Source organism: Hippoglossus hippoglossus, chromosome 7, assembly GCF_009819705.1.
Source record: "Hippoglossus hippoglossus isolate fHipHip1 chromosome 7, fHipHip1.pri, whole genome shotgun sequence".
NCBI lineage: Eukaryota > Metazoa > Chordata > Actinopteri > Pleuronectiformes > Pleuronectidae > Hippoglossus > Hippoglossus hippoglossus.
In genome coordinates, this window is record NC_047157.1 from 20,376,762 (window position 1) to 20,404,049 (window position 27,288).

The 27,288-nt window shown below is 41.6% G+C and overlaps 2 protein-coding genes across 5 annotated transcripts; one reads left to right on the plus strand and one right to left on the minus strand.

Annotated features, from left to right (window-relative positions):
• Positions 1–2,782: 2,782 nt before the first annotated feature.
• On the minus strand, positions 2,783–13,944 carry syn2a (synapsin IIa). The gene is made up of 11 exons (XM_034591793.1): positions 13,313–13,944; positions 7,208–7,265; positions 7,025–7,116; positions 6,721–6,877; positions 6,520–6,609; positions 6,340–6,402; positions 5,993–6,135; positions 5,833–5,907; positions 5,611–5,713; positions 5,321–5,467; positions 2,783–4,938 (listed from the first exon to the last, which is right to left on the minus strand). The coding sequence occupies exons 1-11, from the start codon at positions 13,651–13,653 to the stop codon at positions 4,804–4,806; spliced, it is 1,404 nt and encodes a 467-aa protein (XP_034447684.1). The 5' UTR covers positions 13,654–13,944; the 3' UTR covers positions 2,783–4,803.
• A 3,326-nt stretch (positions 13,945–17,270) lies between these two features.
• Positions 17,271–23,425, plus strand: vgll4a (vestigial-like family member 4a). Of its 4 annotated transcripts, none has more exons than XM_034590783.1 (6): positions 17,271–17,412; positions 17,949–18,104; positions 18,899–19,061; positions 19,649–19,868; positions 20,074–20,188; positions 20,820–23,425. In XM_034590783.1, the coding sequence occupies exons 2-6, from the start codon at positions 18,023–18,025 to the stop codon at positions 21,017–21,019; spliced, it is 780 nt and encodes a 259-aa protein (XP_034446674.1). In that variant the 5' UTR covers positions 17,271–17,412; positions 17,949–18,022; the 3' UTR covers positions 21,020–23,425. The 4 variants fall into 4 exon arrangements, with proteins under 4 accessions (XP_034446674.1, XP_034446675.1, XP_034446678.1 ...); XM_034590784.1 differs by having other exon boundaries at positions 17,399–17,520; XM_034590787.1 differs by lacking the exon at positions 17,271–17,412 and adding an exon at positions 17,484–17,502.
• The last annotated feature ends 3,863 nt before the right edge of the window (positions 23,426–27,288 follow it).

Below are 27,288 nucleotides of genomic sequence, written 5' to 3' on the forward strand. Positions count from 1 at the left end.
AACTCATACATCTGTTTGGATTGGGTTTGTCCTTTCAGTGGTTTTGTAAATTCTGTGAGAAAGTAAAAGCACAGTCATGCTGATCAGAATGATTATGTAACCGTAATAACTCGAGAGCTGCAGGAAGGCCTCTCATGTCTCAGTGTTGCCACCAGATGGCAACAAGGACATTGACTCACAATGTTTCTCTACTTGTCCACACACAGTCTTTATTAAAGCAGCAGAATCAATGGTGTTATTTTATTCTATAACAAAAAATAATCCGTTGCTAATCAGTTGATAGATTCAGTCATTTTTAAGCAGAAAAGGTAAAAAGAGAAACTTGCTCCAGCTTCTCATATGAGATGATTTGCTGCTTTTCTTATATGGTGGAAGGAAAACTAAACAAAACACCTGAAGATGTCACCTGTGCTTCTCGGAAGTTGTCGTGGGCTTTTGACATTTAATTCATAAAAAGATTAATTGAAAAAATGACTTAGCACATCACTAAGTAATGAGAATTATCATCAGTTGCACACCTATTGCATTATACCCATTTTTAAACAAGCATAAGCAGTGATAATTAAAAAAAAACCATGTTCATGCTCTGTATCAGGTGCTTTGAATTATTTTCAAACATCCCTATGCTTCTCACACATCATCTTTATTTTCTCCTTCACTCTGAGATGGAAGTACATCTCCTCCGCTGCGTCCTGCAGCAGATGGACGGTGCAGCGTTCCCCTCACCCGGGCACAAGTTGTTCACGTAGTGCAGCAGCTTGGCAGACAGCTGGGAGGAGTCTAGACGGAAGCTCCTCGGCAGGAGCCTCGGGGGCCCATGGTGTCGTTCCTCCAAGTTCTGCAGTGGCTTTTACCATCAGCGGGCCGGGGGCGGTGTGCTCGTTGTGAGGGGGAAACATCAATACCATCTGGAATCCTGACAATACATAATGGCGAGCATGTTTTATCTGTTCAATAAAGCAAACAGCATGAATGTACCTAATGTATCATGACCCCTGAGCAGCTCCAGCTTTCAGGAAACCTCTGCTCCTGCAACAGTTGGCAGTCAAGCCAGTTATTCATGGTTACTGTAGCTTCAGGCAGGAAGTGTCTGGCAGTTTCTGACAGTTTCTAAAGTTCTGACCGAGCCCTCGTGACTTGAATAACAATTGAACATGCAAAGGTGTCATATCCTTCTTAAAGGAACCATATATTTATAGAATCTGGATTTAACTGGAGAAAGAGACACAAAAATACCCATTGAAGTACTACATATGATAACTTGATAATAAATACATGTACTGTGTGTTTTCCAAATTAAGGTCCGAAGCTGAAAATTATAACTTTGACACTCGATGTAAAACTGTGATCGTTTTCCATTTTTAAATGGCGCACCGTCGTCAGTCAGGTAAGAAGAACAGAACAGAAATGCTACATGTATTTTCCCATGTAGTTGTCAATATCAAATTCAATCTGTTTCCAACACTGATCCATACATCAAACTTTCTCCATCTCATCCAGAAACAACAGGAACTTTACAGACGCCTGCAGCAGGATGACACTATATATGCGAAAAGTATGATTCTTTGCTTATTCTGTATCCCTGTGCTTTTTAAGAGAAGGTAGCTTCAGTCCTGCAGAAAGTCTCTGAGGTCGCAAAATGAATTGATACAGTATAACTGCAGAAGCAGGAGATATAAAGAAATAAGACTGAACAAATCAAGTCATAATGGAGCCTCTGTGAGCAGCTTTATACTTTTCTCTGCACCAGGAGCGTGGACAGGAGAATAATAAACATCCAACCTGGATGATTAACAAACTACAATTGGTCAAATCAAATCAAATTTATGTCTGGTCTGCAGGAACAACAGAATGAAATATAAAGTACTTCAGTTTGTATATCCCAAAGAAAGGTTAATCAAATATTTTTTTTTATTTCCGGCACATTATGAGTCAAGATATCATTTGCTGCTTCCACTCGTCTCATAATTTGATCCAATCATCTTGACAACTCATTGACGAATCTGCAGCTTAAAATCAATTTGCGTCCAGAGACTGCTCACCACGTGGGTCCACAGTAAATTTATAAGAAATAGATATTCTTATCAATAGCAGCCAGTGGTGAGATGTAACAAAGTACATTTACTTGATTACAATTACTGTACTTAAGGACATTTTTCATGTACCTTTATGTTAGTAGATTTATTTTTAGGTGCTTTTCACTTTCTAATCCACTACATTTTTCCAAAACATTTTGTTGCATGTGTACATACGTGGTTTTGAAATCAAACGAGAGGGAAATTAGACTGGTAACATTAGTCCTCGCCCTTAACGCCTGCAGCGGCATCACTGGTGAAGCTGTTCACTCTCACTTCAGCTTTCAGTTCCCATGAGGTTTGTCCTCAGTGGCTCGAATCCTCCAGCAGAGACTACTGTTGCTCATCGTCTACCAATGTCTGAGGGCGTGAAGACGTGTGTTTTCTCAGCCACCGCCGGGCCTGAGGCCGATGCCGGTGCTAAGGGTGGACAGAAGTGTTGGAGTTAGATTGGATCTGCAGCCCTCCTGATGTGAGAGCGTCTTTTTGAAACGAATCCTCGGGGTTCCACAGGAACACAAGAGATAGACAGCACAGAGCAGAGGGTATACATTAGCTTATTACAACTATCTCGTCATGCATTTGAGTGCAGGTTTAGTAGTGTGGCCTCACCTTGATTGTGTAACCGATTGAGTCTGTGACATTGTCGGCCAGTAAGAAACCGTATCACAACACAACACAGACAATACAAGGACACAGACCAAACCTATATTGCAAATGAAGCTTTATTGCCAGTGACAGAGGGGAAATATCCAGACCGGAATGTTTTCCACGATATATTGTCTCCTGATCTCGATTGAAACAGTCCAACACCGGTTTTATATGCACATATATTTACCATTGCCCTTGATAAGTACAGTCCTGCAGGTCTGAGAATATAAGTTTCACCTCCACACAATGGCCAAATAAACACGTCCAATTATCATTTATCAAATATTCAATCACAATCACCGAAACCAAGGTATAACCATGCAGATATTGAGAGTGGGGTGCCCCTGCACGTCGCTGCCTTGGTGATCAATGTCATGGCATATTTCCTAGTAAAGAGACACAACACATCCATCAAGCCTCAGGCATGGCTTTTACAAGGATACGTTCACAGATACAATGGCACTTATACAACTCGGAAAACAATTGCACACAGAGCTCGCTCAACATATTTTATACTACAGTAAGAAAGACATTGTTGGAAAATGGTCCAGATTAGTTTTGTTTTACATATTCTATTCCGTAGCTCTTTAGCTGTTTAGGGAATTCGATATTTAGCCACTGGACAACAACCAAGTGATTGTGACAAAACAAATTCGATGAGTGGGTGAATATAGCTTCTTGAATCAATTCGATGGAAGATCTGATTTCGAAAAAACAAAAACATTATTTAGTAGAAAAAAAAAATAAAGATGTATTGCACTTTCCATGAACTCACTGGAAGAAAGTGATAACATGCTCAAAATCTTTTGGTGGCAGTAACACGAGCACAGGTCCACTCCAAACCTCGGAGCACTTGCATCGTTGTCATGGCAGCAGCCACCGTAGCCGAAATCAAGTGCGAGGGAAGAGGGAGGTGGGTGGGTGGGTGGGGGGTTCATGGCAGATCATACATTATATACTTTATCCTTATCAATCGTTTTGTCTGCTTCCACACAAAGCAAACGCGTAACACAACAACAATCTGAATACAGCATCAGTTCACCGGCATGTGATGTTTTACGACAGGCCTATTTGTGTGGTCTCGGAGCGCTGTTCCATCACACACCCCCTGTGGCACACTGCAGAATTAACAGTCCCCTGGCTGATATTTACATGATGGGTGACTGGACTGCAAAGAGCGTTGGTGAAAGTAAATAATTTCTTCTTTGGTTCAAAATGATACAAATCTATTTAAGTTGCGTGTGCAGACTCCTGCACAACAATCCTACATCATATATATCTCTGATAAATCTAATCTTAATATTTACTATGTTTCCATCTCGTAGAATCTTCTAAATCACGCTAAATAATCTATTTTTCTTGTGATAATGTGACGTAATGGATGAAAACAATTAGCATCAGGAAAGGCAACATACTGCATGTTTGGTATTGAATGACTATGTGTATCTCACAGGGTAAAACTGCGATGTTACACGAACACCGCACTTGATCAGACATTTATAACTGACTTGCACCTGCTTCTGTATCAGTCATGCAAAACAAAAATAAATATCTATTAGTAGAAATATGAAAATAATCACCACTACAGCCATACACACCCACGTACTGTACACATATTGAGATATACACGAACTTCAAACTGCACGATAGTCCACAGTTTGAACAATATCTAAAGGTACACACCAAAATAGAAAACAGAAAGAGGGCAGGGGGGGGGCAAAGAAAAGATCGATAGCTGGGTCGGACGGGTAGCACAGAGCAGCACTGAACTCAGTGTAGGCACAATCTGCTTTTTTACATCATCAACAACAGCCCCGAAGAAAGAGGGAAAAACCACAGCTACTGAAACAAGGGTGACCTACACAAGCACACAAATCAACAGGTCAACGAGTAGACAGTACATTTTGACACTGCATAGAGTTAAACACAGTCCAGGCCAGCGCTCGGCCGCACCGAGCTCATGTCACCAAGATCTGATTCTAGCTATCAGCATCCACACACACACACACGTCTGCGCTGGCGTTCAGGCTAAGGTCCGCCATCGTTGTCTAGACTCCGACACGTTCTCCCGGGTGACTCAGTTGGCCTGGACTGGTTTTGGACCCACTGCGACGCCATTACAGTCGAGAATGTACTGCAGACAACTTTGAGGTGGGTGGGCGGCACCATTCTTAGTGGGTTCACCGACAATCTCTCCCTTCTGGCCGGCTCCCTAAAAAACACACAGAAATAATTTACTCTTTCAGCAACAGCTATGATGGATGTCATCAAGTGAGATCATAAATAACCTATGACCAATATATCTATAACAGATATATAGAGGAAAATAATCTCCAATAGTCCCCTTATCAAACCCCATTTAAATTCAGAAGATTGATCTGGATCCACACCAAAATTAAATGGCTTCTTTCCAGACCCATTTCACTTCATTGCACCAAATTTCTTGGTATCCGTTTTGTAATTTTTGCATAATCCTGCTAACTAACAGACAAAACGAGAACAACACCTCCTTGGTGAAGGTATTGAAAACTAATTCACACAACATACAGCCTCCTGTTGCTACGTTTGTGTGTCCTGTATCCTGGTTACTATACCTGGGATGGCTGCATGGTGGTGGGTCTCTCTGGAGCATTAGCTTCCTTTTCTGCAAGCTGCTCCATTCTCGCCAGCACCATGTCAGCAATGAGCTGCCTGTCCTCAGCCTGGTGCTCCCCCACCAGGGGCATGGAGGAGCCCGTCACCTGGTGTCAGCAGAGAGAGAGAGAAGAGTAGTCACATCACCGAGTTGTGCTTTAGGTCAAGTTTGTCCTTACATATATTTTGTCTGGTTTACTGAAATACTACTAAACAGGGAACATTCGTACTTCTGCGTATTCATACCTACCTCTGTGATATAATCTTTGCCGTCTTTGCCGTGGATGGCTTTGACCGCACAGATATCCAGGCCCCCAAAAATCTCTGAGCAGGTGTTGACCCACAGCTTGTACCTGAACATAACCAACACATGACTCAAAACCATGGTCTGATTATCACTGGTTTTCACTTCACGTGTAACTTAGGTAATTTTAATCAAAATGAAATATGTGTCTTATAACTGAACACTGACCTGTCAGTCATGGCCACCTGTTCAAGCATAGCCGAGCCCGTGTTGGTCTTCCAGTTGCCAGAAATGGATGTTCTCCTGAAGTAGTGTACAGAGAAATTAACACAACCTCTCTCATGTCTCCCATCCACTGCTACAGTTCACACTATGTAATCATACATACATGTAGGCTTTGTAGTCGTTGCCAATCTTCTGGATTCGGATGTCGTACTTGGAGTCGATGAGAGGTTCTGTGGTGGTGTACGTCTGGGTGAGAGCCACGACACTGGCTATGTCCTGGAACTTACTGTGATTGTCTGCCTTCACCTGTGCACAAAAAAACAGGCATGAGAGGAAAAACAGAGCAGAAACACCCCAGGACTTTTGATTTCATTGACTCTGGATGAACACGATGCAGGAGAAAATACTGATGATATTCAAATGAAATAAATAACATAACGACTTAAGCCAGAAACATAGAGAAACCAAACGATGAAATCGTTCTTATTACAACAGGAAACATCTCGTTACCTTTCCAATACCAGAGTGGGCGTGTCCAATCTTCACAACAACAGGGAATGACGGCATGCTCACCTGCAGTAGATATAAGAACACGACGTGAGTTACTGCATTTTATTCTGCTCCGTGTTTCCATCGTGCAATTTAAAACATGAAGGAAATATTTTCTCTGTTACACTAAAAAGTTCTCACCATCTCCTTGTAGTTTGGGTAAAACGTCTGCTCAATCAGAGGGAACTTCTCAGCGCCCAGTTTCCTGTAGGTGTTTATAAGTTGAGCAAACTGGACACACACAGAAAGAAATGAAGAAAATTAATTGGACACACGTTGAATCATGAATATTTCACTTGATAGATGTTATAAGATACAATCCAGTGAATCCAGAGCGCCTACCACCCAGGGCTTGTCACACATGTTGTAGATTGACTCAAGGGAGTTGATGCATGCGACTGCTCCGTATTGCAGACCAATGATCATGTTGCGAAAGTCTTCGTTCTGGGTCATACTGAAGGCGTGTTGACGGATGACGACGAAGTCTGGCTTGAATGACCTGGAAAAAGGAAATTAGAGCAGACATGTGAGAAAAATCTGACCAGGAAAATGACAATGAATCATCCAGTCAGTGTAGGCGGGTAAAATCATCAAGTAAAAATGTGACTTTTCTATTTTGTTTGCGTGAGAGTGTGTGTTTCCCAACCTGACGACCTTGGTGCCGTTCCTCAGAACCTGCATGTTAACGTTGCAGGTCCCGTTGGCGTGAGCCACGACATTGATCTCATTGAATTCAGCCTGAGAAGTAAAGAGTTCGAGAGGCACATGAGTACTTAAATGACTTTACAGAAGTACGTAAGAAGTTTATCAGTGGCTCTGTGAGACGTACCTGCTCCACTTTGATGTCATAATCCCCGTATATTTTCTTTCCTCGGAATAATTTCGCCCTGGTTCAAAAACAGAAACACAAACTTTTAGTGTTATGACAGAATAGGGATTTAATTCCAGAGATTCCTTAAGTTATTTACCATGTCACTTCAGATCTAGCCCTTATAATACTAATAATATCTTTAATATACTTATAATATCTTTACAGTGACCTGGAAAATGAATTCACATCAAATTCATGCCACTTGTGTTGATTTCCTGTTAAGACACACACCCAACGACAGTGATAAAGCATGACAACATTTCTAAAGAGTGTACATAAAGCCAAGCATTTGGGTGGGGATGATGCAATAAAGTAACGTTACACTGAATTTACAATTTCAGAAAACGGCTGCATCTTTCATCACTTGTGATTCAGCAGTATCTGGCTTTACGTGCTTGAGTAAAAGTACACGTTTGTGTCCTTAAATGTATTTTTCTCTCTCTCTCTCTCTCCTGGATCACAGGAACTCTTTTCCTGTGGGACTTCAGATTACGACGGATCAGTGTCTCTACACCGACACCGCACGGAGATAAAAGGGATTTCTGGTGTCAACCGTGTGTTCGATTTCTTTGCCTTTTGCCTACACTGATGTTTGGGGGCTTGGCTTGACAACATAAGCTTTGACAGTGGGCCTTTTGGGGGTTTATATACTGCAGATGGGGTCATTTACAGTAAATCAATGTTAATGGAGGCCCCAGTAAAGAACCTCTGCAATCTATTTCCTTAAATTGCAATAGACTATTTTTGGTGTCCAGCATTGCAGCCAAAGGTCACACTCTAAACTGATGCTAAACATCATGACACCTTTACCCAAAGAGACTTGCACACCTCAGCATGAGCGTCCTGATGATATTTTGCTGACATGTTTTAGAAATCTCACATCACTTTCCTCTTAATTTGTAGCCCCCTGCTGTTATGGGCTCTCTGCTCCCTGTCTATTTAGCGAGGAGGTAAAGCTGAATAATTCATTCTCGGTCTAATTAGTGCACGAGGATCTATTTGGCTGGGAAGGAAAACAAGCATTAAAATATGAATCGCTGCTCCCATATCTGTATAAACTAAAAAAGCCTGCTCAGCACTGTGATGAAAGCTCCTCGCTGATATATATACGGTGTGATTAAATCGTATTTCAAAAACATGGACCCCTTGAAAGAGACAAGGCGAGGCAGGAAAATGACGCGGCAGTGATTTAATTCTGACATTGAAATTTGTCATCTTTGTCAGCATGGGGCAAAAGCTCTGTGGAGGGAGCGAGGCATTGTTTGATGGATGCTCTATCACTCCGCAGAGGACAGGCCCGGCTCTGCCTACTGAGCCTAGAAGACACATTCAAAGAGAACATCGTCGTACAGTAGGTCTAACAAGGTCTGTCGATGCCGTGCATTAATATGTAGAAGTTTGGCAGTCACCTCAAAGCAGCCATGCCCTCTTGATGAAATCCACCACTAGTCGAATACAGTTACTCTCCATATGGTTGTTTTTCATCCGAAATTTAGGACATTATTGTTGAAAATCAACGTCAGTCCCTGAGAATCACATTAGAGAGAGTGGATGTTCATGTGGATCATTTATTTGAAGGCATCAATCTGCTCTTGACTTGAATTAAAGACAAAACAATGTGCTCCTCTTAAAGAGCCAGACAATATAGATGATTACATATTAATAACTGTATTAGTGGTTGCAGGTGTCTATGTGAAAATGTTGCCAAATGACATGTTACTGTAAAAGTATTTATCATTCAGACGAGTCACCCAGAAGCTTGGTGAGCAGGAGCCCGTCTGAATGTTAATGTCTCGTCGCTGCTGAACATTCACTCTCTCATGTGGACACGGTTTGAAAAAAGGTTAAGCTCCCAGTACAGAGCCTTATTTTTCTGAGAGGAGTTAAAAACAGTCCCTCGTGTACTTTTTCAAAATTTGACCTGTACACGATTATTTGGATTGTAGAATTCTCAGCCCCTCTGCTTGAAACTGAGCGACATTACGGAGAGAGAATACAGAAGCGGTGCAGCTCTGTCATTAGACTGATAAGTAAGACAGTGCACCATCTGCTCCTCCTGTCACAGGAGCAATTTATAGCCACGCAGTCCTGGAACTAAACAAACCTCTCTGGATGACCAGCCGCTTCATCTTTCGAGCGAAAACACTGACTGAAGCACAGAATGTGTCCGTCAGCACACATTTGATCTTTCACTCAAAAAAGGGGGAGGCCTGCTCGCCTGCCCCGCCGGCCCGAGGCCCGGTGCATGGCTGGCCGGGCTCAGTCTCGTCTCCTCCACCCCCGCGCACATGACTCATCCAAAAGACCAGAAACGATAACAACTCAAAACCAGATAGCACTTGATTTCTATTTACATTTTCACAAGCATAAATACTGATTCGCCTCAGAATTTGGAAAAAGGAATTATTTATACTTGTGATATATTAAGAGATTAAATCAGCGGAAGTCGCCATCCTGTTTGTTTGTTTGTCCTCCATGTTTAAAGATAGAAGGGAGGTGGACTCCAGAATCCCATTTGCAGAACAAGAGGGGTGTGATTGAGGTGAGGTGATCATTTATTTAGACGGAAAAATATTATTTATAGCAATATGATTATAATTTTTATTATTATATGGCAGGTCGCCTCAGTATAATCATAATGTTGTTCACAAAGTGGGAGTTGATGGGCCTCCCCAGGGGTCTCCAAAGTTTCAGGGGAGGATCAATGAATATCACATTAGTTATTATTTTATTCATCAAAATGTTTGGGATTTGAGAGCGAGCGCAGAGATAAATGGACTGAAACCTTTGTCACCCCACTCCCTGAGTCAGATTGATATTTGGTGTAGCATCAGCTTGTTCAGAATCAGAAAACTCCCACTGCTTTTGATTCAGAAAAATTGCATTTTCTAGTTTTAGCTGGGTGTGTAACTAATAAACTGACTATACCAGAGGGCTGGCTGTCAGCGGAGACTGGAATATAGTGCTTCCTGTTTCATTGAACAAACTTCACCAGATCCATGCGCACTACACATCATTTTTGCAGGACCGGACGTGAGTGTATGAGTTTTGAAGCTTGTCGAGACCCAATTACCTATTTCTCCCCCGGGGATCAGTAAAGTGTTTCTGATTATGATTGTGATTCAACAGCACATTCAAATCCTAAAAGGAATCCTCAGAAGTACAATATGGTCCTCGCACTGTTTGGTGCTCAGGCCCTGATAACATTTAACTAATTAAACAATATGGTAATGTGAACCTGGCTGGTGCTGGAACCTGCAGAACAAAATCCTTCAAACTACGATGAGGAAAATCTACATCCTATACATGCTTTATATAGATCAAGATAGAAAGAGATAATTGGAGATTTCGCCAGATTTGATTGCATAGGTGGAACCAGAGGGCCCGACCCTTCTGTCTGAAACAATTAGTCTGGAGGACTCTTTCCTGGAGTCATTCTGTGTCCTGGGGCCACCAGGTCTCATCAGTCTGAAAGAAACCCGCTTGTCACGGAATAAGATACAGCCCATAAACAAGCCCTTAGACTTAAGGTCTGCCAAAATTACAGAGGATATTAGGTACTTTGAATAACCTGCAATAAAATAAAGAGCACTATCGTGTTTTTATAGCCAACAGCTATGTTTTTAAGGTTTTCTCTACAAAGCGCTTAGTATTTCAAACACGTCGGTGCTGTTGTGATTCTGTCTCCTCCGAGTCATTCTCCACGTCTTGTTTGTTTCCTTGTGGTGTACGTGGTAGCTAAAACATTGCAGTAGCATCAACACCCACAAGCTGCAGGAGACAATGAAAGCCTACACAGCACCAACACAGAATAAACTGAATAAACCAACACTGATAAACAGTAGTATCTTACAACCACTGGGTCAAAGGTATTATAAAAAGCAGCCAAACCTAGAGAGCAAAGATGTACAGCTCCCCTCTCTGTGATAACGTGCAGGCATGAAAAATAGATGGAGCTGGAGGCATTTGGGGTTTAGCTGATCCCCCAAGTGGATGTGTTGTTCAGAGAAACCGTTTTAGAACAATGATAGTCCACGGAGCTCGTGAACACAGTCAACTAAGATTGTATTGAAAAAACAAAATACTGCATGAGACACAGGAAATAATGTCGGAGCAGGAAATCACTCGACATTTATATCACACATGGAGGAAATAAACCAGATCTTGTTGGATAAACACAGAGAGAATGTGAAACAAATCCCAGTCTCAGAGCAGCCCACTCACCATTCTCCGTTAAAATGACCTTTGATGGTTTTAGCTTAATGTATTATATAGTGCTCCTCTGCCAGAACTGAAGGCCGGTGTCAGTGTACTGGCACATCAGACTGGATCCTGTATTCCTCAACAAGCGAACATCCTCTCCACTAATCACAACTGAGCCCATTCGCCTGGCATCCATCTCGCTGATGAAGGTCTGATCTTATTAACAATTATCAAGGTTTCTGTTATATAGATGGTCAGACCTGCACAGAGGGTAAGAAGACATGGCCAGGCCACCTGCATTAACTAATGAAATATCCTTATGTGTGTGTCATATGATGCTGTTTTATGCTCAAATCAAGAAGACTCAGTTACATGCAGTGCTACATTTATCGTTATCAGTGTAAAGATAAAATCCTGCCACAGTGACTGTCTTTTTTTGGTCTAACACAGGCGACATGTTAACCTTGATATGACACTTGTGTAAACGACATAACGGCCTGGATTGATAAATTGAAAGCTTTTTGCAATGTGAGAATAACGCACAATTGTGTTTGCACAATGTAAAAGCAATATATCAATGTATATTGAACCGTTATTGATGAAAATGATGTTGCAGTAATCATTGATACTGTTTTATTGCTAAATATGAAATATTGCGATGTCTTCCACTGCTTTAAAAAGAGGATGTAGGCTAGTGTAGATTTTACTCAGATTGTATTACTCATGTAAATCCACGTCAGGTCAGCCAGTCAGAGAGTCGTCCTCATATGTTTTACACAAGTAAGGAATCCCAGTGTTGTGTTTCAGTTGTGGCAGTTCTTTAAATGTCAAGGTGCAGGGATAAGGTACAAAAGGAGGCACCAGAAATCACATGGATGAATTGTGCAAATGTGTGAAGTGTTCACTGCACTGTACTATCCAGCTGCACAGCTGCAGCACACATGTTGCTGTGGAACATATATCAGCTGTGTAAACAAATGCGGATCATGAGGAGATGAAACTGACATATTACACTTGAATCCTTTGCCCACAGAACTCTGAGAAATATGTTTTTATGCTGCCTCTACGCCCCCGGGCCACTAAATACCTTTTCCTGAGCCCACTCTCAACATATAATAATGAGATGCTCCTGTCTCAGAGCAGACTGAGACGTATTTCTTTACTAGCCCGTCGGCTGCACACCTCTAATGTGCGTTTGACTTATGGCAACCTGTGCACCGTGCGCTGCAGTAAGTTACATTAATCATTCTTTATGCATGTGCACGGCATGTCATGTGATCCGCGATCAGTGGGCAGGGGGAAACCCCACTGATGGAGGGAAAGCACTGCAGTATTGAAGAGAAGTAACATGCATTTCCCAATTCTCCACAATCTGTGGAACATTCATTTTTTATTCATGCTAAAATGCCACATTGCATGATAATACTATCAGTGATTTTAGTTTATTCACTGTGTTAAAAACCTTAGTTTCTATTGTTTCATTATAAATAACAAGACAAAAGACAACAGGAAAAATATTTACTACAACCCAGAGGATAGAGGACACTAAAAATCCTCCATCTTGGTATAATGTGATTACTGCTGAGAATCAATGGACTGCATTTCCTTAAGTACTGGCTGCCTCCATGTAATATTGTAACTCAGGCATTCTGTTCCATCAAACCACAGCAGCAGTGGCCATTCACATCTGCAGGGTGCTTCAAACAGATGCTGTTTCAGTGGGTCTTTAACCTTTACCTAACTACTACATTCAAAGGAACCGTGAAGAGCAAAGCAGCATCAGCATGGATGGAGCAGACAAACAACACGTAGCATATGAATGATTCATACAGGACTGAGCAGTGCCAAATATTTTCTTACCACTCCTGTTGTGGTTCGTCGATGACCAGGAGGATCTTAAACTTCTTGGGTGTCGTGACTTGAGTCTGCTCCACTAGCCCTGCTGAGGCGGCTGTCTGCTTTACCACGTTGGTGATGGAACTAAAGAAGCCAGCGCTGGTGGACTGAGATGATTGGGGTTTCCTCTCCGGAGCAGGAGAAGTGGCTGGAGGTGTGGGCCCAGCTGTGGGAGACTTGGCAGGGGTGCTGGTAGCAGGTGGAGAAGGCTGAGCAGGGTCAGGCCTCTGGAGATCTGTCATGTAGCCATTGGGCAGGTTGGAGATGAACGTGCTGTCCGAGAGACGACGACGCAGATAATTCATGGCTGCAGCTGAGAGAGGAGAAGAGTAAGAGAGCACTGGGTGTGGAGAACGGTTCTGCTGCAGAGTCCCTGTCCTTACAGCTGGTAATGGCTGAGCTCTCAATGCAAACTCCAAGCGAATGTATTCCCTCCCAGTTCAGTGGAGCATCCTCAGAGCTCCCTCTCACGGGCAGTGACGCTACGCTGCGACTCAGCCAATCGCCTCACACCGTGCTCTCCTCACCCATTGCAAAGGATGCTCTGGCTGTGCCTCTCTTTCCTCCTCTCCTCCTCTCCCCTCTCCACTCTCTCTCACTAGCATGCCTGCCTGCCTTACCCCTCCCCCATTTTCTGCTGCCTCACAGGCGTCATGCTTTTTTTTGATCCACCGCATGGAAAAAAGACGAGTTTCCAGTGTAAGTGCAAGAGGGAACACTGAATAGTATGTTATAATTAGCTTGGTCCTGCCACATCTGTCCCTCTTGTTTCCTCTGCCTCGTGTCCCTGCACAACATGTCTGTGTGTGTAAAATGCAGCCATGAAATCTAAAATGGCTGTTAGGACTAGCGGGCAATGTTGAATGAGAGGGGGAAACGTCAGCAGCTTTCCCCTGGGACACAAATCCATGAGTAAACCATCAGTCTTGATTGATTCATCAGTGTTAGTGCATTAAAAATCCATACATGACACTTTACCTGACTATTGTATTAGACTTTATACGATTATTATAAGAAACTACATTTTCATGTACACATTAACTTCTGCACACATACATCTAAATAATACCTGATGATATTTTTAATTTTCTGGATTAGAAATCTGTTAATTGCATAAATTATGATTAAAAGCCTGTAAGGTTTTTAAAGAACATACTAGTTACTTCATTACTTATTTTTGAGGAGAATATTTGTATGAAAAAGGAATTTGCTACTTCTATTCCTCCGTATAAAATACAAGGATTAGCTGCTCTACCATGTTTAATTAGTTTATAAACAAGGAATACAGAGAAGCTATGTGATGAAAACGTCAGACCACTGTGTCTCCCACCGAGGCAATACATTTTGAAAAGGACCAGTCAACACATCAATAAATCAATAACTTGCAATATTCAGATGTCAGAACAAAGCCAGAGTCAAATAGCCACATGTCTTGAAACTGATACTCACAAATATGCGACCTAAAGAAACATTGTTTAAAAAGGTATGTCAAATATTATTTATTTGCCAGAATAAATATTTTTCCTCCAAAGAACTATAAAACAAAACACAACTTGTTGATTTTAAGGAGTTCTCCCTCAGCCATTAGGAGATTTCAAGATCGCTCATTTTACACTCAAAGTTTTAATATCCATAAGAAGATATATTTGTGGTTTTATACTGATAAACAATCTCAGTAAAGTTTTACAATCACAGCTAATGGATTGCCACCTACTACTGTAGTTTGGTAAAACTCACCAGAAAATGCAAGTAGTGATGGTCAGTCAGTGATGAAATGAACCAACCAGAGAGTCAAAGTCAGACTAAAATACTCTTTATGGATTTTCTGTGCTGCTCACGGGAGCCTTGGGTATGGTTCTGGTACGATCCCTGGATCATCTAACAGCACCAGGGTGACTGTCGGCAGTTTCCTGGACAGGGACAGTGTGTGTGCACCAAGGCCTTTCACGGGAGTGTGCTTACAGAATCATGGGGGAAATCAGTGAGATGGTATTTCCACAGTATTCTTATAGAACGAGGATCAGCTTTATTATCAAATGAGGAATGCAAATGTCTTTTTTTTTTACAATGAGGGACCTTTAGGGCTGCAGAGAAAGGCAAAGAAAGGCCACAATATTTAACATATTATCAGGTGGCTGTGGCTCAGGAGGCAGAGCGGGTCGTCCTCGAACCAGAAGGTTGGAGTTTGATCCCAGTCTCCCCCGTACCGCATGCTGAAGTGTCCTTGGGCAAGATACTGAATACTGAACCCACAACCCCCCCCCGATGGCAGTGTGGGAGTGATGTATACAGAGACAGTGCTGCACATAGATGCACTGTGTAATGGGTGAATGGCAAAACTGTACTGTAAAGTGCTTTGAGTGGTCGTCAAGATTAGAAAGGTTTCTATATCAATACAGACCATTTACACAATATGATGAAAATTATAGGTAATCAAATAACTGTAACATTGGGTTGCATGTGCAAAAACAGCTAAAACTGATGCATATGTTGTGCAATATTTTTTAGGAGAAATATGTAGTATGTACGAGCAAATATTTTAAAAAGTCAAATATGTAGGGACAAGGAATGTTTAAAATGACTAACCAACATTCTACTACTTGTATTTCTTCACCTTAGGCTGCAGAGATATTTCTTCAGATTGTTTTTGTGTTGCATCAACATTTTGGAGATGGAGAGAACAGCAGATATAATAACATGTGTCATAGCAGAGCTTCACATTATTAGTGTAGAGTCTTGTTGAATCAATGACAGTGACAGCTCCAGCTCTAATTACAGCTTGTATGTTGTACAATATTCTTTGTATTTTTTGTATATTGTCAATCTGTTTCCCCACATTATAATTATACTGTCACCGTTGTTTGTCTTTTTTTTATAACTATAGATTTTTCCCCCTGTCAAAAGGCTTTTACTTTTCATATAATACAATTGTGGATCTGATGTCACAGGATGTCAACTGTACAATATTAAGAATAGGTGTAATTTTATGTTTTCATTGTCTTAATAGAAGCTGTAACATGAGCTGAATCTAACCACACGAGCCTCCACTTTGCTGAGATTTTCCTCACAGATGAGAAAGCCCCCCCCCCCCACACTGACCTCCGTGTTGCAGTCAGGTGGTTGATCAGCTGCTTGCATTGTGCTCTCCACCTCAACAATATGGTGCTGAATAGTCTGCAGATTATTGCATGTCCACATAATTACCTTCGCCTTGGAGGTCATGTTTTCATCTGCGTTTCTTTGTGTGTCCGCTAGTAGGATTACGCAAAAAAGTACCAGACGGATGACCACAAAGGGAAGAGACCTAATATATTAACATTATATTAAAAAAACTATTAAAGCGTGTATGTTAAGGAAATGTGTTGATTAAGTTTTATTTTGTTTTGACAGGTAAATCATTTAGTGAGCTTCTTTGTATGTTATCAAATTAATTGTTACTTAGGAACTAATTTGAGGGATGTGAGGGGCTATTTCAATTTTCAATTTGATTAAATGATTTGCTTTTTCAATTAACGTCTCGTGAAAGAGGGGCAGATTAGACTGCTTGATATACAAGATGCCTACTCACATATTCTACCATTACTGGCAATAACTCCTCCACTGCATTTGTCATTGCTGCTCCCTTCAGACATTTTCTTATGTATAAATACAATTAGATGTTTAGATGTATAGATAGATAGATAGATAGATGTTTAGATGTATAGATAGATAGATAGATGGATGGATGGATAGATAGATAGATAGATGGATGGATGGATGGATGGATGGATAAATAGATGTATAGCTGTATAGATGTATAGATGTATAGATGTACAGTGAGTGCATCAGACTGCATGGTGAGTGCATTAACAGTTCTGAACAGTGACAGTGAAGAGAACACAGACTATAGAAATTAAACTTGTGGGATTAACAGTGAGCTGTTCGCCATCCTGCGGCCTGGCTGCTGTTCCGCTCGCCTCCACCAGGGCCGCTCGCCACTCTTTTGTTTGCGGTAGAAAAGTGCAGCAGTCAAACGGAGGCTCTGCTGCTGTTGTTGTGGACCGAAGCTAACTTTCGTCGACCGAGTGAGTAACGTTGACTTTTAACGTTGCGCTGCGGCTGGAGCGCTGTCGTCCGACTTGAAGTCACCGAGCGGAACCGCAAGCTGCCGCGAAGTTGTAACTCGGTTGCGTGTTTGTTCGACTTTTCCACGCACAATCTGAACCTTTGAGCTAATGTTAAGTTTTCCTCCAAAAGTTTGTGACAAGCTGCTAATGGCTAACGCTAGCTTGCGCCATTGACAAAGTAGCTTAGCTAGCCAGTCTCCCAACTTCCTGTAAATAACTTATAACCGTTTAACTGTGTATTATGGGCTGGATTTTGTGGAGTATAACAAACTTATCTATATTATTTGATAGTAAAAATCGAGCTTGTTAAAGTTAGCCCAGCGGTTGGCTGAGCGTGTTATGCTAGTGGAGCTGCTAGCCTTTCGAGCGTTAGCCCCCAGGCACCGCCAGCTAATCGGTCGACTCGAGAAAACCACATCATTTCGTTTATTAAACTGATTTCAAAGTGTTGTAAACGTTTGTTCTCATCGTCCCCCCTCGTGTCTGTCCCACAGGACACCAGCCCGCTTGTTCTCTTCGCTGGCACGTCTTGCTAACATCCATGTTAGCAGCTAGCCTGTCCGTGTAAATGCTTTTCACTAGAATGGACCTGCTGAACTCTCAGTTCCTGGACAAGATGAACAATAACATCGGGAGACTGCACTACGACGGTGGGTTTGTCTGTCTCTACATCACATATTTAACTTGTGTGTGGAAGTGTCCTGATGTGTTACTTGCACTTTATTACAGTTGCCCCACGGAGAGAGAGAGAGAGAGACACACACACACACTACTGTTTACACACTTTGAGGCAGGATTGTTGAACTGGGCACCTATTGTGTATATTTACACTGTTATGGTTGACCGGGTGATGATACTTTCACTTTCTGACACACCTTTAAATGTCTGGTTAAGAGTTAGGCGTAGGGCTCAGGTTAGTTTCGACTCAGGTGCAGGTGAGGCACATAGTTGTTAAGGTTAGGTCGAGAGGCGAAGGATTACATAAAGTCAACAAGTGTCCTTCTCAAAGACTGTGCACAAACCTACTATCTAACAGAAACTAAACTATAACGTGGACTTAAGTTCACAGAAAATTGAAAATTCCCTCATTATTTACTCAGCTGTATGCCGATGAACGGGTGGGTGAAGTGTTTGAGTCCACAAAACACTTTTGGAGTTTCAGGGGTAAACAGTGTTGCAGCCAGATCCAGTACAATTAAACTAAATGGTAACCACTTCTTCACATGTAAAAAAACAAACATAAAATGCCTCCATACGGCTCCCGTGGTGTCATCCAAGTGTCCGTAAACCTGGACATTTTTTGCATTCGTGATTTGTGTAGAGTTAGTACATTATCACTCTGTTGTTAAAATGGAATGACTTGTGACTTAACTCGGGACTTCAGTGAAAACACATAGATTTAGAATTAGTGAGATTATTTAAACCCCTGATTCTTCTCCCACAGATGAGTCCAGGACACCCCCCATGCCCACTGCCATGTCCAACATAACCGGGCCCCCTCCTCACTGTCCAAGCAAACGGAAGTATGGAGAAGAACAAATGGATGACCGAATCAACTGTGATGACGACCACATGACCAAAATGAGTAGATTGTTTGCCACTCAGCTGTAAGTGTCTTTAAAAATGTTTTATTTGTTTTTCATTATTTTGTGCCAGTTTATTTTACAAATGTTCAAATATGTGTTTATGTTTTTTTTTGTCAAAGAAACATTTTCAGTGACACCTTTTGATTTCTTTTGCTTGTTACATATGACACGTTTAAAAAAAATATTACTCCTCTCCTGATTGGAGTGTATCTGAATGTGGGTGTTTTTTGCCTGTTCTCATAAACAGGCAGTAATGCGCGTTAACAACTTTTCTGTGCTGATTAAGTACAGTTTATAGAGGTAAACAGCACCAGAACCATATTGATATACTGTGTAAAAAGGGTAAAATCCTCAATTTAAGTTCATCCAGGAACAACCAAACCATTCAGCCTGACCAACCCCTGTTAGAGATTATGAAGTAACATGTCTGAAAACGAAATTACAGCTCGCAGGACGCCACCTCCTGGCTGTAAAGGGTTGCAACCACAAATAGGACAAGATATGGATTTTTTCTATAGACATGAGTTATTAATTTAATATTTGCATTGTCTCATGAAAAGTTGTGGCTGCTGTTAATTTATTCTTAATTTGTACTTTCTTTTTTCAAGGGCCCGTCCCTCTGCTGGAGACAACCGTAATGAGCACTGGAGTCACAGTCCTGTGGAGCACATTACATCCTCTTCTAATGGTCTCCATGGGACCCACTTGTATGCTTCCATTTCTGGCTATGCTGTAGACCAGCCTCTGCCTCTGACCAAAAGCAGCCACGACATCGGAGTTGGGGGCAGAGAGAGATCTGTCATGGGTGGGACTGTAGAGCGGCAGCAGGTACGTCAACTTGCAAAACATTTGGTTTGTAGTATAATTTTGATAAATTAAAGCAGCATTCATACTTAATGTATCTCTATGGCCACGACGGCCCGTGTGACATACATTTCTGAATTTATTTATATGCGCAGCTTTGCTCAAAACTTTATATTTTAGTGTAAAAGTTTGTGTTTGGCAATTATGTATTTTTTCCCCCCATCTTTAGAATCGGCCCTCAGTTATTACCTGTGCCCCGGCGAGCAACCGCAACTGTAATCTCTCTCACTGCCACATGAACGGCTGCTCTCCCAGCCCACCTGCTGATCAGAGGAAGACCAATGGTAAACCATCACACTTTATACACTCTCAATACACTCTGTCTGTTTATAATGTCAGATTAATGTAAAAAAGTAAATGATGGGGAATTTATTACATTCACTATGACACATAAAGTTAAACTTCTATGCTCATTGATTAAGAAACTCTTTGTGTTTTACAGTCACAGAGCACTTTATTAGGCACACCATACAAACACTGAGTAGGGCCTCACTCTGCTCTCAGTACAGCCTCAGTTTTTCATGGCAGGGATCCACGGGAACTTGGAAACATTCCTCTGATATTGGGCTCTATGTTGACATGATTGCGTCACATAATTTGTCAGCTGCACATTCACGAAGCCAATCTCCCGTTCCACCTCCTCCCAAAGGAGTTTTATTGGACTGGGGAGGACACGGAACACATTGTCATGTTCATGAAATACGTTTGAGACAATTTTGCTTTGTGACAGTGCGTTACAAAGCATCATTCTGGAAGTAGCCTTTAAAAGAACGTAAACTGAGGCCGTGAAACTGTCATATTCTCTACAGTAGTGACAGATGTTTACTTAATCATAGCTAAATTAACTTTCTATATTACCTGCATGGTAATAACTGAGTTTTTGGTCTCCTTCCTCCACACATCTTTTTATTTTAGCCAACACCGTATGTGACCCCGTGATTGAGGAGCACTTCCGTCGCAGCCTTGGGAAAAACTACAAAGAAGCGGAGCCTGAGTCCAACTCGGTCTCCATCACAGGTTCGGTGGATGACCACTTTGCCAAAGCTCTGGGAGATGCCTGGCTCCAAATCAAGGCCAAGGGTGGGGGTCATCAGACCCCAGATGCAGATCCATGAAGCGGAAGGGAGTAAACATTACAATCAACCTTCTTTAGTCTTTGGTTCTTGCCAAGCATCAACTTCCCTTAGCCAAGAACAATGTAAGATGTGGTGCTGCCAGGCTGTTCACTTGTGGACGGTGAGGTTAACCTCTTATTAGAACACTTTGGGGAAGTTTTTCAATCAAAGAAGAGAAAGTAAATGTTACATACTGTAATTGGATTGACGATGGTGGTTGTGGAATTCATACAATCATAGATTTTACAATTGGTTGTCAGCATCTGTTCTGTTAAACCGGCCTTTCACTTGCCTTGATAGCCAAAGAACCCCCCACCCCCCCGCCTTTCTCTCAACATATAAGCCATAGATCTGGTCTTCATCGTTTTCACTCTATAAACTCTCACTGCTTTTTGAATCTATATTACTTGAAAAGGACAACCAGGTCTCATCTGCACTATAACATTCGGACCGGTTAGGTAGCAGGTCGCCTGTTCCAGTTGGAACTGATGTGTTTAAGAACGCACCTGGTTTTGAAATGGTCATAATGCAATTTAGGCTCTGGTCCCTCTGCTTTCTGAAGACCCTCGACTAACCTTTGTCTTCTTTATGATCCTGAACTGGACGTATCCACTGTTGACTAAATCGTATTAGTTTCCTGTTTATATGCTCACTGTGGCTGATTACTTAGCAAACTAATATCAATCAAAGTACATATCCCTAACTAGAAAGCATGTTTCAAATAGCTGGTTTCTATTACAATCCTTATTCTATACTATATATATATATATTTACTCAGAATTTATTTTTTATCTATAACATGTTAGAAATACTCACTGCTGGTACAGTTGTACTCAATATATTTTTTGTATCTGGTTTTCATTACTATATGTAGGTTTATCTTATTCATCTACACATCACAGCCTCTGGCAAGGTTGTCTGAATGCAGTTTAATAGGCTACGTTGCTTTGTTATTCTGTGGAGCTGGATGCTTTATACACGACTGAATACAGTGAAATCTGACTTTCTACAGCACAGTCTGTAAGCAGTGGCTTTATTTATTCTCAGCACGTTGATATTTTTATGTTAAGGACAACGGGATTCTTACTTTGAGTTAATGAGAACAAAAGAGTCTGTCTCCATCGCTTCAGTGACAATAATCTATCCTTAAAACTATCATTTTAATGCAGAATTAACTAGAATAGCACCCAGTAGAGCACGTAGGTCCACCAAGGCCCAACAGTCCCTTTTTAAATTCAATCAATCCGCATAAAACTACACGCATCAATTGATATTAGTGCCCTTAATATGCCTGTTTTTTTTTTCATTAACATCCATAAATTATTCCCTGGGAATCTTAAGGAAATGTTAAAAAAGAACCTTAGTATAAAATCTTCTGGATCTACCCTTTTTCCCATCCTTCCACAACGTTTGATAAAAAGCCTTTCAGTAGTTTTTGTGTAATCCTGCTGACAAACTAACAAACAGGGGCGATAATATAACCTCCTTGTCAGAGTTAAATTAATAAGAAGTAGGATCAACATTCCACCATTGACTTGACTCCACGACTGCCTGACATGCGTCAGTCATTTCAGTTGTTTACTAAATACTGTTACAAACCTTTGTGTTCTTTACATTAATATGTCATGGTGAGAGCTGCAGAAATCTTCCTTATCGTGGACAAAATGTGTCAGTGAGCCACAATTTATTTTTTAAATGCAGTTGAGTTTTATTAGAATTAATTTCTCACCCTTTTTTTGGAAGTTGTCAACTTATAGTAGCTTAATCTATTTGTCAACACTGATTAAGATAGAATATTGTAAATTCAGACTTTTGTATGTTAATTAACTGTTTGTGAAAACCTAAACCTTTGTATTAATATTTTACAGTTTAAAAAAAAAAAAAGATGTTACACACACTATCCTGTCTTTATATTTTATTTTAGCCATGTAAGACTATCATTGCGCCGCGCGGAATGATCCTAGATATTTTGTTTTCTATTCAGAGTAGTGTAGCATGGACGCTCATTATATTCTAACCATGCGTTCTGTCTTTCTAAACGTTGATTCTTATTATCCCACAGTTATCAGATGATTAAGTGCAGGAACACAACAGTCTGTTGATCAAACACTTCTCTTGGTGCAGCGTCTACACCAACAGTTTAAAGAGTGACTGTGTGTACCATAGTGGAATTTAGGGATTATTATTATGGGGGATCTGCTTGTTTGACACAAGTAGATTTGTCTCAGTAATATGTATGGGGGTATTAGTCCGTTGTTATTTAATTGCTTTGTTTAGACCGTCTGTGTCATAGAGACCGTCAGCAGAAAGGACCTGACTTGTTCACTTTTGTTCTTTTTTCTCTGGAAGAAAATGCCACTGTTTGTACTTAATTTCTTCCAAATAAACATGCAAATGAAATGTCAACCTTCACATGTTTGTTGTCTTCCTGTTTACCAAAGTTCAAGGTGAACCACTGCAGTCAGATCAGCAGGTTAAACACTTAATATCCCCTGTGTTTAGTTTGAAGTAACTTTAATTTGAATGAGGCTGTTCCTTATTTCTCAAACTGCGACAGAGCTGTTGTATAAAACACTGAGGATTTCTTCGTCGATGCCACTTCAGTGTTGCAGACACTCGAGTCCCACACAAGGAGGACGTTTCACTGATTACAGCACTCGAACCATTTTTTTTTAACCAAGCAATCAGGAGTTGTTGCATATTCTCTGTTTTCATTGGACGCTCGCTGCCACTGCTACAGAATTAAGTGACCGGACGACTTTGGTTTGAAGAGACCATGTCCTTTTTACGGGAGACCTGCAGGTTAAGTGCTATTATTCAGAATGCTTTCCTAAATCATCTTTATTTATCCGCACCCTTCTTCTGTAGTGTTTTCAGAGACCGATCACCAGTTGTTCTGTTTTCCATTTTTGGTTACTGTGTTTTTGTTTTTCCTCTCGACGGGTCAGTGTGTTTATTGTCTCTTGAGGACAAATAAAGTGAGTAATGTCTCCCAGCAACAATTTTCTTGGCAGTTTTTCCTCTCCAGCGTGCGGCTGCTAAGTCCTTGAGTATCAAATACACACTTATAAGAATCGGGAGTTCGTTGCCAAGTAGGTTCACACATACAAGGAATTTTCTGTGGTGTGTTTTGTGCAACTATAAATATAAAAATGGGAAACAAAATGAAATGTAAGAATGTTGATAACTTTAAATGATTGTTCATTTTGGACGATAAGATATTTACAATTTGAAGTATGTACAGTTAGAGGATAAAAGTTAGCAGATAAAACTTCACACTGTGTGAGCTGTTGCCATTTAGGTTAAACTTTAGGAACAGTATTGTATTTGGAATGATGTGAGTTAGTCTTACTGTTATCAGTATCCCTTAGGTCTTTGTCCTACTTGCAGTTATTTGCAGGTTATTGTGAAAAAACAAACTTTGTATATTTAATGTGTGTCTGTGTGTGTGTGTGTACGAGTGTTTGCGCTTGCTTATTATGTCCTGGTAAGGACTTCACCATGGGAACAGAAGACGAGGTCCCTTTTCGAATGCTAAGATTAGATTTTACAGTGAGGATTTGTTTTGGTCAGAGTTTGGTGGTCAGGCGTTTATTTGTGATGATCAGGGATAGGGGTTAGGATTGTGTGTGTGTGTGTGTGTGTGTGAGAAAAGTTGTGCGGCTGAGTCACCGTGTTCTCGACAAGCATCTGACATCTTCCCTTAAACGTTTCAGCTGAAACCTCTTTGGACTCATTTGGCCGCAGACGCTGTTTGGTGGATTTGGTGTCATGGTAACAAAAGACAAAATAATTGCAGCTGGAAAAATCCATTACTTTCAAAGTGAGAAAATGTGGAAATAATGATTGATGACTCTGTGGTGAGGACTGTTTTGAGTTCAGCATTGACCTAGAAAACATTTTAGTGTGCACATTATAATGTTATAATGGAAATGGGATTTAAACAAAAAAAAGCAGATGATCCTTATGAGAGACTTGTAGATAGAGCAGAGATTAGCTGTCTTCTCTTTTCCAGCCAGCAGATGGCGGTATGAAACCACTCTTCAGACACCCCCAAATTGTCTCGTCCCCTGGAGATCAGACAAAGACACGAGCGGCATCATCCTGGGAAGATTGATGGGGATGCAGCATTTCTTCAATCTGTCTGTCAGTGATGTGAAAATGTACTTTGCATGTAAAACGGATCTGCAGGTGACAAGAGCTCGCTTTCAGGCTGAGAGCAGAATCCATTGTACACCTAATCCAACATGGCTCCATATCCCAGACTCATGTTTTTTAAAGATCTCCCTTTTAAACGTCATTATAGATGTATTTATGTACTGTAAACACTATGTTGGATTAGCATATCTATAGTTGAAATTTAGGCTATAAATATAAATCTAGAAGACTGAATGGAAATGGAAATAAGTATACCTCCACTTCAGTTTGGCTAATTTGAATTTGCTGAGTGCCATTCATAAAGCAAATCTTTAAACTAGAAAGGAAAGATCTTTTTTTTCCCCCTTCTCTTTTTGGGTTGTTGTTACTCTCACCCCTTCGGGCTCAAATCTGCTCAAAAGCCCCTCCGACAGACCACTGCCTCCACGAGATTAGCCCCAGCCATTCACCGACAACAATGCCCCTGCTTCTGCTGCACCGTGCCTTCCAAGGAAGCCTGCTCTTGTGGGATTACGGAGAGAGGAGATCCACATTTTCTTGCTTGTGCAAAAAAAAAACCCCAATGGCGGATAACGTGCACGCACACGGATATCAGGCCACATTGGAAACTAGTGTCTAAATCAGGATGACACATCAGGGTCATGCCAAATTCAGCTTGGCCCCTTCAGTGTGTGAAGGCCACAAGGAGCATGACATCTGGGCTAGCGATGGAGGACCGGTCTCCCCGACGCTGCCTCCTGTTATTGCCAGGACGAACTCGGCTGCCTTCAGACATGGTCAAGACACATTTGTTGAGCACCGTCCTCCTCTCCCTTTTCCCTCTCTCGGTTACGTAAAAGGAAGGAGCCAATGAAATTGCTTTAACACAGTGCACTCTGGACACGGTATGGAGTCATAATTAATCCAATTGGATAAACGCAGGATTTTACTACAGGCTAAAAAAGTGGCCCCTTGCAATGTCACACATGTTGGCTCACATATTACTTGTATGTCAGCCTGCGCAACTGGTCGATAGGGATCTCATTCTTTCCTTTGCATAATTCCAAATTTGTTGTGCCCGGATAAGATGTGAGGCTACACTCGTATCTACAGCGTCCCTGAGTGCACAGCGTCTGGGGAATTTGCATGATTGCCTGTAGATTATTTGAACATTGTCTATTCCCCCTCCTCTTCTCTGCTCTTCCTTATTTCTGTGGCTCTCTGCACTGAGAATGCACACACATCCTTGGGCGAAAGAATCTAAAATAGATCATACAAGCAACTGGAGTAGATGCACAGGCACAGGAAGCAGCTCACGGGCAGACTTGAGTCATGCTGGCAAGATCATGCACCCTGAGCTGACAGCCCAACACACCCGATTACCAAGCACGTCATTTCTAAAATGCATCCGCAGCCTCACTATAGGTCACAAACAAGAAGTGGGGGAATATTGGGATCCGGTGCGGATTTCCCCGTAACGCTGGACCCCTGGACGCAGCATTGATGGGGAGCAAGGTTGCAGCTACTTTTAAGACTGACCTGATGAGCGTCTCCGGCTCAAGCAGCAGTGGCTCATTCATTGTGTCATGTGGACTGCTGGCAATGGCATAACCTTTGTGGAGGGAATAGAAGACAACACGGTCACTCTGGATAACAGTCTTGCAATGAACAGAAACAGACCCTGTCCGGGTCGCTCAGCATCAGTTCCCCAGCTGCACACCACCACCACCAACACACACACACACACACACACACCAATCGCTCTTTGCCTTTTCCTTACTTCCTCCTTCCATCAGTGAGGACAGCTCCTTCTTGATTCGGCCCTCTTGTGTGGCGTGCATGCTACACTGATTTGGCAGCATCCTATTAATACATTTCTCCTTTGCATCCCCCTATGTTGCATGCTGCCTCAGCTCCATCTTGCTTTGTTTGGCCTGCTCCGTGGCCGTATGGCGCTTGACACAGGCCAGTGATTCCCCCCACATTAATACAGTTGGCTTAATTTCATTCTTTTATATATATTATTGATTGATTTGTAAATGATTGATTTAAAGGGCCATCTGCCGCACAACAGACCGACCGCGCTGTTTTTCCTTCAAGTTAATGAATTGCTTCCAATTAGGACATACAAA